Raw genomic sequence first — 18,580 nt, 5'->3', positions numbered from 1 at the left:
CTGTTCGGTCGCAAAATGAAAATTTGGGGCCCAAAGGGAGCGCGTGCCGCAGGGAGGCACTGAAGAGCCGAGCCCTGGGTTTACCGCAGTATTTGCATCGGCCACCAGGTGGCGCCGGAGCCCTGGGTTTACCGCAGTACTCGCATCGGCCACCAGGTGGCGCCGGAGCGCAGACCCGGACGCCAGCTGCCACCTGGACCGGCAGGTGGATTCGTCTCGCGGTCGATGAGCAGGGGCCCCGCCCTCCGCGTACCTTGGTGCAGACGCCCGTGGTGGCGTCGCAGAGGGTCAGGATGGACACGTTCTGCGCGCGGCTCAGCCAGTTCACGGCGACCTTGGTGCTGGTGGCCCACTTCACCATGGTGATGTAATATTCCCTGTAAACACGCACACAGGATCAGCGGCTGTGCGGGGACCGCGGGGACCACGGGTCCCAGAGACGCGCAACCCCCAGCCTTGGACACCAGGGTCGTGGCTGGAGCACGTCTGGGGGGTGTCACACAGGCTCCGACTGGGGCGCCCTGCCCAGGCTGAGCTCAGCTCTGCTCTCCTTTGCCCTCTTCTGCAAAGACGGACCGCCCACACGTGACCTCTAGCTGACCTGACACTAGACCCTGGCTCAGGGCGTCCCCTGCTTTAATAGCCTAGAGGCCACATGCCTGCTGTCACCCAAACCCAAGCACACCACAGAGTTCTGGCCTCTGTCCTCTCTGTGGCAGAAAACACAAGGTCACTCAAGGTGGACAGAGGCGATCACAGCAAAAACATACAAGGGGGGACCCCAAGGAAACTACAGTTGAACGTGAGAGCCATCAGATTCAGAGAAACGGGGGTACGTGTGGGGAGCCCTCCCCGGGGCCAGGGCAGGGGGCCGCCTCTACAAAGGCAGGTGCTTCTCACGGGAAACCCGCGGGCGCGGCAGAAGAGACGCGGTCACCAGTGACCGAGGGAGACGCGCCCCCATGGGGAGGGCTGGCCCCAGTGAGCGGAGTGCGAGCGTTTTCCACGTCGCGGGCGGAGGCACACACGCCGGAGCGTGTCCTGACGGCATCCATGAGTTCGAAGGAAAACGGCTCAGGGAGAGGGTTCGGCCACGGACAGCAATTTGGGAGGCTCTCATGTCTCTCCGCTGCTCCAGGTCTAATGGCATTTAACATTTCAGTGTCTTCTCGACAACCCGTGTCTTCCTGTTTGAAGCGCGTCTTCCTGAAGATACCGCCCGCAGAAGGCGGTTCAAAACGAGAGGCGCTGAGTTACGAGCTTAACGTGTGGGAAGACTGTCTCTAAAATTAACTCTTCCGTATCCGGTCCTCCGCGCCTCTCGGTGTGACTATGCATTTGAAGGCAAATATTCAAAGTCGCCGTTAAGTGATAAAAACAACATAAAATAAAATAAATACTGGGCGCATATTTCATATAATGGTAAACGCGGAGTAACTTCTTCAAAGACGACTAATAACAGAAACACGAATGATGAAACAGAAAGACACCATTTAAGAAAAAAGGAACACAAAGAAATAGGAAGCTCAATGAGGTCAAGTTTTCAAAATAATAATGAGCTTGGAAGAACAGAATTGATCCTATTTCGGCTCCAAGGGGGCAGAACCGTACGCGCCCTACTCACGTCTCTATCTTCGCGCCGGCACAGCGCTGCACGCGTGATCGATACGAAAGATTTGTTAAAGGAAACAATTTACTTCTAAGAGAAAGAGCAAGGCGTTTCTTTGCCGAGAGAGGGCCACTAAAACAATTCTAAAGTTCCTATAAAAGGAGAAATGAACAGGGAGGGCCCAGGTGGTTTTTAAGAGGTTCGAACCCCGCTGAGAGGAGCTGATTCAAAAGGGGGCCCCCGCCACCGCGGGGTCCAGCCCCCCACACCGGCGTCAGACTCAGCGGGGCTGCGAGTGGCTGAACAGCCCGAAAGCGGAACAGTGTGCGGAGGGACGGAACGGCTGACATCATAATTTCGTATTTTATACAAGTGTCATCCCAGACCGGCGGGGAAAGGAAGGTTTACACAGCCCGCGGCATGGGGAGCGCGGCTTAGTTATTAAAAAGCCGAGAAGCAAACAGAGAACATGCCTGCATTTCTAGAAAAGATGCCTCAAAGGAACAGCGATCAGAGCGCTCACCACGGTTAGTGGGGTGGCAGGTGATTATTGGCTTCCCTGGCGCAGAGGTCGATCCGTAAAGAAGAAGGTCAGGAAGGAGAGACCGGAGGCTTCCCACTCGCGTGGGAGGTTTCTCACGCTGGCCTGCGCCTTCTCTCTCCAGAACCCCGACTGCCCCGGCGGTAAAGGGGTACAACAGGTGTATTTTCACACTGATGGAGATAACAGGGAGGGGCTGGATCCCACCCCATTTCTGGAGGACGGGGAGTGGGGGGAAGAGCAAGGAGGGCTGAAGCTGGTGGAAAAAGGCAGCGACTTAAATGCCTGCGGAGGGGGGACCCCAGAAGGAACGCTGGGGGCGGGGGGGTCAAGGACAGTCTGGCATGTGACCGGGAGCCGTGGCTGGACAGGGATTTCACGGGAGAGTCTCTGAATGAGACAGGTGATCAAGGAAAACACGTTTAGATAAGTTATTTCAAAACACCCGGTGGTCTCAGGAACAAGAAAGAACGCGATCCAAGGAGGATCGGGTACCAGAGTAACTTCGGGCTTGTCATCGGCAGCCTGGAGTTCCACGTGCGGTGGGGCTACGTCCCCACATGTGAAGGACAAAGGTGTTCAGCCGACAACTCTGTATACAGCCAAGGTTTTCAGCCAGTTGTTTTAGATGTTCAAGAATTCAGAAAGTTTATTTCTCACGGCCCCGTCCCAGGAAAGCATCTCGAGGGTGTCCTCCGGGCAAGAGAGGGCGTAAGTCAAGGAAGAAGGTGACGCACTGGCTCCCGCGGGGAGCGCAGGAAGGGACGTCCCAGGACGGCATCCGTGCCGAAGTTACGGCGAGTGAGGCATCTAGACCAGAGGGGGGCGGCGGCGGGCGCTTGGCGAGGCCGGTCTCGGGAGAGGGCGTTGCGGCGGAGCGCCCGACAGCGTATGATATAACGGAACAGTGCAAGTGAAAAACAAGAGCAACTTAAAACCCCGGGAAAAACCGGAGGCTGAACAGAAAAGAGATGGTCACAGAATAGTACTGACCGCTACCATGAAAGATAACGACTTATAACAAAAGTCAACGCTATGTACCGATTTTAATGGTTTAGAGTCAGCCTAGAGATAAGTAAGACTGAACTGTGGTCACCAGAAAGCATGTGAGTGCCGCCAATCTCAACGATAGGAAATAAAATGAAGAGGCAGACGTTTCTAAGGGGACAGGCAGGACTGATGTCTTCCTCTTCCAAACTGGAGGGTTAGGATTTCTTGTCTGTCATAACGCAGCATGAGGGAAACTTGTCGGCGTATCATTTAAGTTTATAAAGGTCACCCACAGAGGAAATAAAATGCACATGGAAGGAGAAGGTAGAGGGGTGTTGAGGTAAGTGGGCCCATTTCTTCTCTATCAGAAAAAGAGATGATAATGACTCTGACTGGGTAGCTCAGTTGGTTAGAGTGTTGTCCAAGGTTGTGGGTTCGAGCCCCAGGCCAGGCACCTTCAAGAGTCGACCAGTGAACGCATAAATGAGTGGAACAAAAGAGTGAGGTTTTCCTCTGTCCGTCTCTCGAAAATCAACTTGAAAAAACACAACAAAAACGAGTCAATTAATTAGTACGAATCAGTGAAACGCACTTTTTTTTTTTTTTAGTGATGTGGCGTCACTATCGGGGAGAGGGTGTGAGAGAGACAAGGTCGTCTCCATCCGGGGGCTGGGGTGCTGAGCGGGACAGTTGTTCTCGTTACCCTCCTTCCGGATGATTCCGCTCTGAGCAAGAATAGGCGGTGCCAGGGCAAAAAGGAAACAGAAACGTAAACGTAAATGAAAATTAACAGCAAAAAGAGATGTGTCGTGTTCCGGAGGAAGAGCTCAGCGAGCCCGGATGAAGCCAGGCTGCGGGGCGGCCCCGGGGACGCAGGGAGAGCGGGGCCGCGGCTGCCCCGCGCGCTTCCGGCCCGACGGAGGTCGCAGGAACAGGGCCCTTGCGTCCAGCGCCTCAGGGGTGAACCGTTAAAAGCAAACAGGAGAGGGTGGGCCGGCCAATGGATACTTCAGGACGAGCGTCCGCCGATTCATTCGATAAGTCGATAAAATAAGTGTCCGCAAAGGCGGCAAGATCGGATCGGCTGGGCGGCAAACGGCACGTGCGGGCTGTGTCAGGGAGGAGGGAAAAAGTCTGGCTTTGAACTGAGACGCTTGCTCTCTAGCTCGGGACGCTGCTCACGGAGGCGCGTGCCCCCGTGTTCTCAACACTGACCCGGGCCTGAGTGGACTTTGCACCAAACCAAACAGAAACAGCCTCTACACGGACCGCGTCTATACACACTGAATACACACACTTTTTTTTCTGTCCTTTTGAACAAAGAGAAACAGAGCCCATGTGTTTGCCTTGGCCTTGCGAAGCCTTCCTTCCCATTGAAACTGGGCCCGGCTGTCCACGGCTCCCGTGGGCACAGATGCCTTGGGGGCTTTGCCTGGAGGAGCTTGCGCGGCTTCTGAACTTCGCCGAGTGGGGCCTTTGTAGCCTCTCCGCAGGTGGGCGGCCCTCCCTGGAGGGGGGCCTGCGTCCTGGTCTGGGCCCTCCCAAGGCCTCCTTTCCCGGGACAGTGGCGCTCCCACAGGTTCTGGCTAAATCCCTGCTGCAGAAGGGATTTTGTGGGGGCGGGGCGCGCGCTGGGCATCGGGGGGCAGCTCACAGGCGTGGACGCCTGAGGACGCGGCGCGCCACCTCCCGCCGCTGAGCAGCGGGGGGGAGCAGACAGCCTGCTTTTCTGTGTGGAGTTCTCTTGACCCGCCCGAGAACGGGGACAACGGACTCCCCGGGACCCTGTGCCTTCCGTGGCCACGGTCACCTTCCCCTCCTTCAATCTTTCCCCGCCCCTGTGACCTGTGCCACCCGCCTCCTCACCCCATCGTGCCTCCCCGTCCTCGACAACCCTCTGCTGGCAGGGCGGGGGGCTTCTTGGGGCAAAGAGCAGAGGGCTCGCCTCGTATGTCCTGGCCCTGTGCCCAGGCTGGGGACGCACAGAGAGATCTGTCAAACACTCGGAGCCGGAGCCACCTCGTCTCTCGGGGCAACAGGGGGCGGGGCTGAGCAGATGGCGAGAGGAGGACACTGGGAAGAAAAGAACGTGACGCGAGCGGAGGGAACAGTAATTACAGAAGGTCGCCCTGCGGGAGGTGCTGATGCCGCCGCCTGAGAGGGGAAGCAGCGCATCTAAGGGGACCAGACGAGGTGACAGGGTCCCGCGGAGCCTGCGGTGTCCGTACAGGGGACAAACCCAGAGTCTCGCATCGATGTCACTGCGATTATTCTGTTGTCCCCCACCTGCCTGGAAGGATGCAGGGACCGACGCGGGGGCCTTTCGTGGGTCCCCTGTTCGTTGCCCTGGGGGTGTGGCCATTTGCTGTCACCCTCACACAGGTAGGGGACGCCCCGAAGGAGCAACAATCAGGAGTGACGGTATTGGGTGTCTGCGGCACCGTCCGCCAAGGCACATGTCACCAGAGGAGAAAGGCAGCATGAAGAACAGCGTTTAATTAACCCCAACCCGGGCCCTAACCCTAACCCCTAACCTCTAACCCCAAACCCTAAACTCTAACCTCTACCCTTACCCCTAACCCTAACCTTAACCCCTAACCCCTAACCCTAACCCTAACCCTAAACACTAACCCTGCCCTAACCCCTAACCTTAACGCTAGCCCCTCACCCGAACCCTAAACTCTAACCCTAACCCTCACCCCAACCCCAACCCTGGCCCTAGAGGGCGGTCCCCAGGCCTGCAGCGCCCGGCAATGGGGGGATCCACATTCTGCGGCCTCGCCCCGGACCTGCTGCATCTGGAACTCGGTGTGGGGGGGTTGGGGCTGAACGACCCGAGTTCCCCGAGCCGCCGGGTCATGCGGCGATGCCCCGGCTTGAGGCCAGGCGACCTAAGGGAGGTGCGAGACGCAGCTGAGCAGACGGTGAGAGAACCAGTCCGAGCGCCCTGTAACGGCGGGTCCTCCTCTCCGACACTGCCCGCCCCTGCCCTTCCGAAGTGATCTCTGGGCGACCCGGGGCGCTGGCGGGCCGCGAAGGCGCCTCCGACTAAAGGGAAGTTCAGCCGCCATGAGAGCGGGGGAGAAAATAGGATTTGAAGCAGGATAATTTAAGAAGCTGAATGAAGCTGGGCTGATCCGGTGTCAAGGCGCAGCGAGATAGCAGAGCCCTTCCACGGCCGCAGAAAAGGAGTAACCGCACTTTGAGAAGTGCAGAAATTGCATTTTGAGGAAGAACGCAACACCAAAACGTTAGCAGGAAGCAAAGGTTCCCGGAGGGAGTGGTACGCATCTTCTCCTTCTTCTAAAGCACTGTGCCCATAAATACGCGTACTCATTCCAGGCGCCGCACCGCGTCAGAGCTTAGTGTGCAGCGGAGACGGGGCGCGCGAGGCCGGCGGTACGCGGGGCCGGACCCTGCCGTGGGGGGCTCACGGCCGTGGGGAGACACACCCACCCGCCCCGACTCCAGCCCAGCCGAGGACCGCTCTCCTACACGGCGGAACTCTAACGACATTCCCAAGAATCTGCAGCCAGCGGTGTCCTCAGATCTGAAGACAGCGGCCCCTCCCCGTGAGCAGGACGTGGATGCTTCGCTCGGCCGCCCGTTGGCCACAAGCCCCGGTCGGAGCACCGCCACGCTCGCCGGGCCCAGGGCGCCTCGCCGCTCCCCGCTGTCCCAAAGACTGGCGAAGCTTCCGACCGCCGTGAGACCGTCAAGGGCGATGGGCAAAAGGCTTGTTTATCTCCTGAAACCAACGCCTGCTATTACCTCTGGCCTTTTAAAAAAGGTTTTATTTATTTATTTGTAGAGAGGGGGGAAAGGAGGGAGAAAGAGAAGGAGAGAAACAGCGATCGGCTGCCTCTCAAGCACCCCCTACTGGGGACCTGGCCCACAACCCAGGCAGGTGCTTTGACTGGGAATCGAACCGGCGACCCTTTGGTTCTGAGCCGATGCTCAATCCACTGAGCCACACCAGCCAGGGAATCCAGGTCTCTGGCATTTTTGAGCATTGTCTATTCCATGAATCAAGAGCAAAAAAATACTGGGAGTGCGCAATTTTTAAAAAAATGATGTTCTTTATAAAAGGCAACGTTGAGCAAAACGGAACAGTGCTGAATCCCCAGAGCTCCAGGACGCAGCAGGAGCCTCCGCATCCGAGCGTGGCCTCGGGGCGGCCTCGGAATGGTGGGAAGCTGCCTTCCGGCACGCTGCGCTTCGCGAGACGCAGACATGCCGCGAGGCCGCGACTGTGAGACAAACGGCTTCCCGAAGTGTGTTTCCCTTTCTCACCTGCAACGTAGGAATAGAGTGCCTTATCTTTTCCTTCTGTCCTCGGCGCTGGCCGTCACGCGGGGCTGACTGTCAGGGTGAGCGAGGAGGGTGTGAGAGTGGGCCGTCTCAGGGACGGTGGCGTCCTTGTCTGACCGTCGACAGACACGAAGGGATGTGTTGCATAGGAGGCGGAGGCCACGCTCGCGTTGCCCCGTTTCTAGCGCTTCATTTTCACACACTCAGCACGCACTGTCTGTCCATCTGTCAGTCTGTCCGTCCACCCCTCATCCGCCCATCCCCCCACAGGTCCATCAATATCCATCCATCCTCCATCCATCCACCCCCACCCTCTCCTTGGCCAACTCTGCCTGGTTCAACACTGTTGGGAGCAACGCCTTTCTCTCCTGCTGAGACACCGACAGACAGAGAGGGGCCACCAAAGCCCCCTGGACCACCGCTGCCCTCCCTCCAGACAGCTTGGCTGGAGATGAAGGCAACAACCGCAGCTTCAACTTGCCTGGGGGATGCACTGGGCCACGGTGGACTCAGAGCCGGAGACACCCTGAGACTCCCGTGTTCCCCCTTTACAGACGAGGAGCCTGAACACTGGTTTGACTTACGATGACCGCCCCGGTCCCCAGCCTGGCACCGTCTCCGTGGCACCGTTGTGTGACCAGCTGTGCCTCAGACGGGCTGGAGCCTCGTGTGGACGGGAATGCCCTGATCCTCTGGCCACTCTATGCTCCGAAGGCCGCGGCATCTGCTCCATGTTGAGGGGCACTCAGGCGCCTCTCTCTACCACTGGGACCTCTGTGGGGACGGACACTGGAGCGTCATTCCATCCTTCCCTCTGCGTTCGGCAACCTGCGTCCGGCCTCGAGGCCGACGCCTGCTCCTCAGCTCCCCCCCGCCCCCCCGTCCTTTCGTCCCTCTTGAAGGTGCTGTCTAAGCTGCTTTGCGTCACTGTCGTTGAGATTTCCCCCGCCCCGACGCGGGCCACAGACATTAATAAACCGCCTGTTTCTGCCTTGTCCAGGCCTTTCCCAGCATCGCGGCTGGAAGCGGGGTGGGTGGCGGTAACGGTGTGCCGCCCCCCCAGCTTCCCGCGTCCGATGACAGGAGGGCATCGCGGGCTAAATGTTTTTAATGTTTGCTTCTCCAAACGGTACCAGCACAACCGAAGGCACCTCTGTGTTCAAGAATCCAGCGACATCAGGTTTTCTGGCGGCTGCGCTTTAAGGCGATTCGCCCGTCCTGCAAGGGTGTGCTCGGCTCGCCCGCGCCCCACGGCCTTTCCCTTCCGGGGGGGCGTGTGGGGACAGGGCACAGGTAATGACACGCACAGGTCCCCGCGCGGGGAATGTTCTCAGAAGAAGACTGAAGCGAGGAGGGGAGCTGGGCTGTGAGTGTATTTGAGGGCACCCGGGGCCCGTGTGCCGCTGGAGTCCCGGGCAGAGCCCCGAGAAAGGGCAAACCCAGCACAGGAGCCCCAGGGGCAGGCGGCGTAGAGGCTCGGCGTGGCCCCAGCCCGCGGGCGGGGCTTTCGGCCGTGGTGGAGGTTTGCCCGGTACCCGAAGGCATCGGGAAACCGCAGGGAGCTTCTGCGCAGAGGGCGTGCGCTCTGCCCCGGCTCTGAGGTTTTTCTGGAGCGTCCTGTTTGGGACGCCATTTTGAGGTGGTCAGGAAACGTATCCCCAGCCCCCGGGAGGCAGAAGAGGTCGCTGGGCGCCCTTTTAGCGCAGGGCGCGGCTCTCCACCGACGGGGCGTCGCTGCTGGGGGTGGGGCGGACTCCCCCAGAGCTCACAGTTGAGGGACCTGTTGCATCCCCACCCCAGCAAACTACCCCGCTTACTTCTCTCTGTCAAATTGTTCCTCTGCGCTCGCGTCTCCAATGCCCTCTGCACTGGATCTACCACCTCGCGGCTCCCTCGTCCGCGGGTGAGTGTCCCACAGCCTCTGACGCACGCTCACCTGGGCCCGTCAGACCGGCGGCCGCGGACCTGGTGGGCGAGCCCGGCGGCCCTCCCAGCCGTGAGACGCGCGGCTCCCACGAGCCAGCCCCCTGCTGAGCATATTTTGTCATTTAATTTCCACGACCGCCCGTGAGAGGAACCACGGTTATTGCTAGTATTCATCATCATCTTACAGAGGAGGATGCGGAAGCCGGTCCAGGACCGGACAGGGTCCGAGCCCAGACCGTTGACTGGAGACCCTTCGCTGTCAACCGGTGGTTCTCAACCTGGGGGCACGGGGCAAGACCGGAGACCTTTGTGACGGCCACAACGCAGCGGGGGGCCCTGCCGGCGTCCCTACACACTCTGCAATGCACAGGACACCCCCGCGGTGCACTCCCCAGGCCCCAAATGCCGATGGTACAACACGGCTGTGAGCCAGGAGGGCAGCCCCCGCCTCCCGCGGCCCGCCTCCCGCGCGCAGTCACCCGCCTGCTCCGTCGGATTTCTTCCAGTCTGTCACCCTCCGCATCGCGGCCTCTCGGCTCCCCCCGCCCCCCGGGATTCCCGTCCGATGGTTGGCCAATAATAGACGCTCGGTCACAGCCGCTCCCGGGTGGTCTACGATTTCTGATACATCTGTGCTCACCTTGAGGAAGCCCTCAGGGTGGGCGACAGAGAAGCGGGGGTGACCAAGTGTGACCGTGACCTACGGCCGCCTCCGATGGCGGAGGAAAGGCGTCAGGACCATTAGCTCAGGGAGGGAGAGCGAGCGGACTGAACCGTGAGCTCCGACGGCGGCTAATTTTTCATTGTCCTTGAAGCTAATCAAGCCTGCGGAAACAGCACCGCCAAATTGACTAAACGAGATTTTCAATTAACTCGCACAGATGGCTTCGATTTTCCAGGTGACTTTCCATATTAATTCACAGAGTGTGCTGGACAGGACCCCGGGGGGCTGCGGGGAAGGGGCGGCGTCTGCGGGCCGTCAGCGGGGGAGACGGGGCAGCGCGTCGAATGCTTCTTCTGACCCAGCACACGTATCGCCAGCCCAGCTGATCGGGTCCCCTGACCGGTGCCCACAAAGGCCCAGTCCCCAAGGAGGGGCCCTACGGGAGTCGGGCCTGGGACCGGCTGCCTGAGGGGGCATCCGTCCAGGGCAGGGCCGGAGGCACGGACCTTCATGGAGGGTGGTCTGTCCACCCCAGGGCCTGACTGCATTTCACGTCTCGCGGAGGAAGGAAGGGTTGAAACGCCCCGGGGAATTTCACAGTGACCTCCGGCTTCTGGGACGCAGGCGGATGGCAGATGGGCCGACAGCAACACCGTTCGCAAAAGACGGCAGAGCCAAGCGCTCACTCATCCAGCCTGGGCTGGGCCTGGGAAGCGGCCCCTGTCCTTCTAGAAGCTGCCGGAAGCCACTAATCACATGGGGGTTTTGTCATTGGATAGGAAAGACCCAGGCTAGAGTCGGGGCAAAATCTGGGTCGGGCATTTGCCGCGTCTCGGAAGGAATCACTCTTGGCTTCTCGAGCCTGGTGAGGGACAAGCAGGGGTCCTGGCGCACGAGGGCCCGGGACCGCCCAGCGCCGCGATCTCCTCTGCCTCCCCCTCAACATTCTCACCAGAGAGGTGTCATGGCGACGTAACTGGGCCCTGGGCGTTCCTCCGCGCCCCAGGCTGCTCGAGCCTTGAGGCAGCACGAAGCTGATACGCAGGCCACTTCACTTGGAGAGATGCTCCTCTGTGGCTTTGATGAGAAAATAATCCGCCTCAACAAGGCGTGCCTCAGAGCAGGAGCATTATCTGTGTCAACGTGTTCCTTCCGCCACGCGGCTGCTGCCTCGCCATCTGGGAGGCTTGGCTCACGGAAGAGGAATCACTGCTCGGATCCCGGAGCCAGAAGGGGACGCGGTGCCCTAAAATCACGCTCTGAAAATGGGGCGCCAGAGACAGGAAGTCCGAGGGCCCGGATTTTCTGGGAATGACTGCATCGGGCGCCCCCTGCTGGAGATGTGTGGTCGGCCGGGGAAACTTCCCGGAGAGGGTAGGTGAACGGACCCTCCTGTAGGTGGGAAATGGCAGGACTGGCCTGACTGTTCCACTTTGGGTAAACAGGCGCGTAAGGCACAAGGAAAACTTCAGACGATTACCTTTCTCTTGGAGTTTTACGTTGGCTGAAAAAGACACCGGAGAGCATGCAAATCCGACACTAACCACTCCTCTAACGACCCCCGTTTTCTAACACAGCTGAGAGAAGGGGGCAAACCTCATCCGCGGGTCGTCGGGCGGAGTCATCTCCAGGTCGTGGGTGGGTCCGTTTAGGCCGATGACGTGCAGGGAGATGGTGGGGTTCTCACAGCCGGCCTGCGAAGGACAGAGGGCGGGGGCGTGAGGAAGCCCCACCCCCCGCTGGCCTCCCCCGGGCGGTCACGGCTCGGGGGCCCTGGAACCCTGCGCGAAGGAGCGGAGCCACTGCGGGCGCTCGGTGCCGGCGTGGACGCGAGGACACGAGGTGAGCGAGCCGGCCGAGCCCTGCCCTGCCCAGGGGTTCCCCCCCGCCCCCCGTCCGTCCTCACTGCCCCTGCCCCCCGTCGGTCAGCACCAGGCGAGCGCGACTCCACTCGCTTAACCCCCGGGGCCGGGAGAGGAACTAGACATGGAGAAGGAGGGAAAATCCCAGAAGTGGGGAGCGTTCCTGATGCCGGTGGCCGTGGCTCCGCGGCGGGAAAGACAAAGTCCTCTCAAAGGGACGGAGCCTCCGCCCTGCTCCTGCCGGCTCCCTCGGCCCTGGGGTGGGGTGGGGGGGCCCGCATGGGGGTGGCGGACGGTGTGGCCTCTCCTGGCCAGTGAGACAGGGGCCGGCCCGCCGCGCTCACTTCCTCTGCTCCCCGGGAGGAAGGCAGGCGGCGCGGGAGGAGTTGTGCCCGCGAGCGGGCAGAACCAGGCGGCCGCAGACTTGCGGTTCTGCCTCGGGAGAAGGCGTGACAGGCCAAGGGCGCTGCCTTCTGCCGGCTGCGACACAGCGGCCTCCTACCAGCGCTCAACGCCTCCAGCCGCGAGGGAGCCGGGTCCCGCAGGTCCGGGCTCCAGCCCGGCCCTGGGCGGCTGTGAGGTCGAGGTCGGCAGCTCTGGGCTGACGGGGCCCGCGCATGGGGTTCGCCCGGGAAGCCCGCCCCCCGGGGCTGGCGGATGGGGGTCCGACGGTGCCGGCTGCGATGCCTGTGTATGTGAGCGGTATGTGTGTGGCTGTGTGTGTATGTGAGTATGTGAGTGTGTCTGTGTGCATGTCTGTGCGTGTGTGCATGGCGTGTGAGCGTGTGCGGTGTGAGCACGGTGTGTGTGGTGAGCGTGTGGTGTGTGTGTGTGTGTATGGTGTGTGAATACGTGTGAGTGTGTGTGGGCATGTGGTTTTGTGTGTGTATGTGTGCGGTGTGCGGGTGCGTGTGGGTGCGGGGTGGCACGCGGGTGGGCTGAGAGGCCGGCACCGTCCGCCCTGCACGCTGTCCCCAGCTGAGTGCCCTGCTGTGACCGGGGCCCTGCCCGGGGGCTTTCCTGGCCGACACGCTGGAGCAGAGTGGAAGGATTCCGTCAAAACGCAAACCCGTGTTCTGCGTTGACGTCTAGGTGCCGCTGGAACGGAAATGGCAGAGGCGGAGGCTTCTCCGCCTGGGGCCTCCCTGGACACTGGCCGCCCGGACCAAAGAGTGGCAGAAAACGGGTCCCGCCACACCAGCCATCACGGCCCGAGGTCTGTGTCCCTCCCAATTAACGTGCGAAGCCCCGAGGCCTAACGGGAGGCACTGGGGTTCGATGCGGTCATGAGGGTTGGCGCCACGATGGGGTCAGGGTCCTTATAAGAGGAGGAAGGGGCCAGAGCTGTCCCTCCGCCCTGTGGGACACAGGAGAGTGGCCGCCCGTGGCCCGGAGGAGGGCGCTTGGCGGCGCGCGGCTGCATCGGCAGCGTGGGGAGCTGGGGCCTCGTGAGTGCCCTCTGGCAGAGGCTGGAGGGGTCCCTGGGGCAGCGCCGGCGGGCCGTGCGCGCTGTCACCAGGTGGGGGCAGGGGCCGGCGGCTGTCTCCCACACCGCGTGTGTCCACGGGAGCCGCGGCCCCGCCCCGGGACATCAGCCCTCTCCAGGTGAGCGGCGGCAGAGGTCTGGGTGCCAAGCCCTCCCCGGAACATGGGGATGCTCTAATTTGCTAGCGGAACGAGGTTGGACGCTGGTCCCTGTCCCACCCCTGGTCCGTGTCCCCGCTGGCTGCTCGTGTTAGCATCGCAGTCGGGGAAGCAGCTGGACATGCTACTGGCCACACGGAACTGAGCACACGAGAGCCCAGCGCATACCCAGCGGCCGGGGGAGGGCAGGACCCTCGGACCGCCCAGGAGCCAAATCCCGAAGAGGGAACGAGGACAGGGTGTCCCGAGAGTGGGCATAGTGAGTGTCTGTCGCCCAGAACGGCACATGGAGGGAATGTGTTTATTTTGATTTGATGAAGCTTGGATACAAAATCAATGGCTGTTCAGTTACGTAAGACCAAGTAAATGTGCCAAGAAATTGAACTCAGCCGATGGGGACAGTGAGGCAGGGCGGCCCCGGGGCGGGGCGGCTCGCTCCCGGGGCGTCACCTACCTTGGGGTAGTGGTAGGACTTCACGGTGGGGTACACGGCGCCCGTGTAGGTCGGGAGCTCCATGACGGGCACACGGGAGTCATTGATGGTGGCGTAGGCGAGCCTCGTGCCATCTGGGGACCACCAGTGTGCGATGTGGGTCTTCAGAATCTCCTCTGAGGGAAAGCACAGCGGAGAGACGTGACGGTCAATGCCCGGGGCGGGACCCACGACGCACAGGCACCGCCGCGAGCGGCCAGGGCGGGTGACGCCCGGGGACACTGCGCCTCTGCGGCCCCGAGAGGCCGGTCCTCCCGGCCTCCCCCACCGGGGGCTCCAGAAACGCCCTGCGCTGAGGCCAAGCTCGGACCCTCGATCCTGATCGATCGCAGCCTTGCCGAACAGAGGCCGGCTGCCTGGAAACCGTTTCTTTTTGGACACGAACTGGCGCAGGATGAACCTACCAAGTGCTTTTTGAATTGAGTCAACATTGCGCTGTTGAGGGTTATTATTTGAAGATGATCTGAACGACCAATCAATTCATGAGGAAGCAGGTCAGCGAAAGCGCGAGCCGGGCGGCAGGCCGCGTCCTGGGGAAACCCTGAGCCGCTTGCTGGGGACGCCTAGGGTGCGTGCCTACTGTGTGTATCCTGTGTGTATCCCGTATCCTCCGCAGCCAGCGAGGTGACTCCCAGGGGCGTTTGGAACGAGGTGATTCAGCAGTGACCCCCCCAGGCCCACCGATCTGTCCAGGGAGCAACCGACCCCACGGATCTGGCGGGAAAAGGAGGCACCTTTACAAGGCAGTTTGCAGATGTCTCTGCTCAATCCCTTCGGGGCCGCGGGGCTGGACGGGGCGGGGGCAGTCAGGGTGCCAGGACCCCCCGGGAGGGAGCGGAATGCGCGGGCACAGGGAGACGGGTGCGGAGCCCCCCCAGAACCCGCGTGGGAGCCGGGCCGTGGTTCTCACGCACAGTAACTCACCGCCGACCCCGGAAACCACCAGAAAGACGCCGGGGGCACCAAAGGGACATAGGCAGAAACAAACGCCGCCCGAGACAACGCCTTGTGTCTTGTCCCCGAGCCCAGAGCAGTCTCCCGGCAGGACAGAGCTGACGAACGGACACCCTTGGGCAAAGTCCGGACACCTTCCTGATCAGCCAGGCCCTGAAAGCTGTGGCCAGCGGAGGCAGGGCTCGGTGTGCTTCTCGTTTCCCCGCTCCGGTCTGTCCCATGCCTGGACTTGCCCTCACGCCTAAAGGGGGCTGCAGCTTCGGTCTGGCCTGCACGGGGTGGGGGCGGGGGAGGGGGGAGGGAGCTCATGGGCAGCGGGCCAGGCCTGAAGAATAACGTATTTCTGTCGATTCCAGCAGCACATGCCCGGCATTTCCTCTGAGTTCAAGTCACTGCTGAGAGTTCAGACTAAGGACGCCTTCCGACTACCCAGTGTGCTGATCAGAAGGGAACTTAGAGACCAGGGGCGACCAGCACGTGGGTGTTGAATGGCAGATGTTAGTTCAATTTCACGTCATCCCAGGGGCTGGCCAGTCAAAGGAATTCTGCCCCCCGTACAACACCGGGGGGCCTCCGCCGTGTCCCCCAAATGCCCCGGCGCGCGTTCCGCCCGGGCCCTTTCCTGCGTGTTGGCTGCTCACAGGACAGACAGTTAAGTAAGAGAAAGCGAGGCAAAGGGACCAGGCAGACGGAGCCTTGGCATTTTGGCGCCAAGTACACATGCGCCCCGTCTGCAAACACTTCCTTCAGGAGCTGCGGCTTAGCCAGGCAGGTGGCTGCCGGGCTGCGACCCAGAGGTCGCTTAGGAACAGGCTGCAGAGGAAAAAAAAAATCCAATTCCACCGAGTACATTAACTGCTCGAACCCTTGCCTGGAAGCGCCTTGAGAAACTTGCCTTTCTGTGCACGGGCAGATGCCTTGGGATAAAACGGCGGATGCATCTCCCTTCTCCTGCCCTGTCCTGTCCAGGGACGAGTCTGTGGGCACAAAGGGCCACATGCTCCCCCTGCCCCGCCCCGGGGGCCCGCGTGGCGGACGCACACGCTCCGAGGCCGGCAGTAACCCCGCGGGAGGGTCTGACAGGAAGACTAGACTTTCTAACCATCGGAGGCAGGTCGTGGTCAAATCCTGTCCCAGGCGCGGACCTTCCCCTTCCTTGGCTCTGTCTGTCGTCTGTTTGCGTCTATAATAACACACCTTTGAACGTCACGGTGATTTCCTTTTTCGGCCCCAGAGAGAGACCACAGACCCCTTATTGTTACTGCTTTTATGTTAACTCCTGCCTGGGCCCACCTGCGTAAGAAGCAGGCGGCTGTCATTTTACGTTCGATCCAATCCCAGAGCTTTCCCCTCTGCCTTCTCCCGCCTCCCTCCTCGGCCACCCGCGGACTTCACGTAACCCCCCTTAGGATTTCCCCTTTGACGGTGATGGATAAAGTAAGAAGAGAAACTGCCATTTTCTGGAGTATTTGCTGTAGTCCATTGAGGTTTTGCATCCCAGCAGCTCTCGTTGGTGTGGCTCAAATAAACTCGCAAAAGTTCTTAGAGGCCTGGACGTTTCTTACGTTAAGTCAAACAAGAAAAGCGCGTTTGGGGACACTGGCTTGTCCCGATGGCCTCTCCCTTGAAGTTTTATCCGTGCCCACACAGTGGAATCTGGGCCAGTGTTCCTCGCCTCTCGTCCCCGTATCTTGACGAAGCCACGTGCACACTTTGGGGTGTCGCTCAAGCATGTCGGGGCTCACCCAGCACATTCAAATCCCCTCTGCTGGGTGCCCAAGGCCTGCCCGGCCGAGAAGGGGGATTCTCGTGGTTTCCGGATGGTGCGGCAGGTGCGGCGGGGGAGGAGCCACCGACCACCCTCTCTGAGAGTCACCTGGTGGCGTTAGGGCGATGCCCAGGGAAGCTGTGGGAGCCGCGTGTGCTTCTTGGTGCGGAGGCTCGGGCCCCGCTGCGGGCGGAACGACCAGGACTTGGGGCTGGGGAGCCCACGGGCCCCTTTTCTGCCAAAGCTCTTGGCGCGCATTCCGGCCAGGACGACGCGCCGGCTCCCGGGGGGCAGCCGCTGAGCCACCCGTGGACACGGGCGACCGGGCCGAGGGGCTGACGCAGGGCCGTGCCGGCCTGGGAGGGCGGGGGGAGAGGCACAGCAGGCACCCGGAGGCCGGAACTGAGGCCGCGTGACATCTCTCTCACGGCTACAGCCAGAGGTTTCCCGGACACACAGGACAAGCCCGGGCGGAAGTGTGGCTTCAAGGGGTCCCTGGTGGCTTCGGGACGCGCAGACCGGCGGCTTCGGGGAGCCCGGACTTGCCGCTGAGCGCTGGGCGTCCTGTGACCCTGCAGCAGGGGTCCCTGGGGGCGGCGGGGGCCACCGCCCCTGGGCGAGCCTCCCCCGGTCAGGGGCACGCAGGCCGAGTCCGCGCGTGAGGGTCCCGCCACGCACACACCACCGCCAGCTGTGTCCGCTGGGGCTGCGGGGGCGCGGGGCCACCTGAGTGGTCAGAGGTCACGGGCGCGCTGATGCCGGCTGACAAGACTCAGAGTTCTCATTCCCCTGTCGCCTGCTCTTCTGCCCTGGACTCGTGGCCCCTGTCGGCGGCGGCGGTTCAGCGCCGGGGCAGCCAGCTCCCGCTCCGTGCCCGTCCGGGGCCTGGGCGGTCTGTCGGGAACGCGGTTTTTGGCAGAGGCTCACGGTTTCTCAGAGGCGAAATGCCCCGGCGCCGGCTGCTCCCCGAAAGCAGACCATCAGGGGCTTCGGGACTTTTAATTGCTGCAGAGGCGGCTGACCCATTGCTTAGAGCAGGAGGTGCACAGGAGGGCCAGACCTGCGAGCTCGGCCAGGCGCGACGCTGTTTCTCCCGAGGCCTCAGGGAAGGTCAGTCTTTGGGCTGCATCGCCAAGCTTGGTGCACGAGTAAACCACCAGGTGAACGACTTTGGGGAAGATCTTAGGGTACCCAGTGGCCTGGGGGAGACAAACAACCACCGACACATCTTCTGAAGCTGAACCCACAAAAACCTCTTGACACAATTTTGGATTATCATGCTCTCTTTTCCCGGGAAGTCATTTACACTTTAGTATGAAGTACTCCACTGAGCTCAACACCTTGCTGAGGGTGCTAGGCTGTATTTTCCAAAATGGGCCCTGGGTGTACTTCTGCTCTCACAGGTTCTTCCAGGAGGTGACACTCTCACCATGAGCAGGTGACATCTGTGTCCCTTCCCCGTGACCCGGGGCCGTCTTTGAAGTAGCCGGAGCCACCAGAAAGTGCTGGAGGTGATGCGACTTCTAAGGTCACAGGAGGTGGTGTGGCTCCCCCCGACTCTCTCTTGTTGGGGATGCTGCCCCTTGAGATCACCCTCCATGCGTGGGGGAGACCGGGCCGAATGGAGAGGCTCAGGTGTCAGCCCACGGCAGCGTCACCTGGGGACATGCCCCTGCTCAGCCTTGCCAGACATGCAGAGGCCACTGTTTCAAGCCGTTCACTTGGATTCTGGCTCAGGTTTAGTTCAGGATAGTAAGACATCGAGGGAGAAAGAATGCCGGCTTCTGAGGCTCCTCGTTATATGTGACCCTCTTTCAG

The 18,580-nt window shown here is 61.2% G+C and overlaps 1 protein-coding gene across 3 annotated transcripts in view; it reads right to left on the bottom strand.

Moving 5' to 3' along the window:
* DPP6 (dipeptidyl peptidase like 6) overlaps positions 1-18,580 on the bottom strand; it is a 484,609-nt gene that overhangs the window by 34,315 nt on the left and 431,714 nt on the right. For all 3 annotated transcript variants that reach the window (XM_054574779.1, XM_054574777.1, XM_054574778.1), the window contains exons 9-11: positions 14,002-14,156; positions 11,638-11,735; positions 254-377 (exon numbers count right to left, since the gene is read on the bottom strand). In XM_054574779.1, coding sequence (XP_054430754.1) covers positions 254-377; positions 11,638-11,735; positions 14,002-14,156 — 377 coding nt within the window. The remainder of the gene's footprint in view (positions 1-253; positions 378-11,637; positions 11,736-14,001; positions 14,157-18,580) is intronic.

Source organism: Pteronotus mesoamericanus, unplaced genomic scaffold, assembly GCF_021234165.1.
Source record: "Pteronotus mesoamericanus isolate MK-2021 breed Mesoamerican mustached bat unplaced genomic scaffold, CSHL_Meso_final contig_265, whole genome shotgun sequence".
Taxonomy (NCBI): Eukaryota; Metazoa; Chordata; class Mammalia; order Chiroptera; family Mormoopidae; genus Pteronotus; species Pteronotus mesoamericanus.
This window is presented reverse-complemented; position numbering and strand designations above follow the sequence as displayed.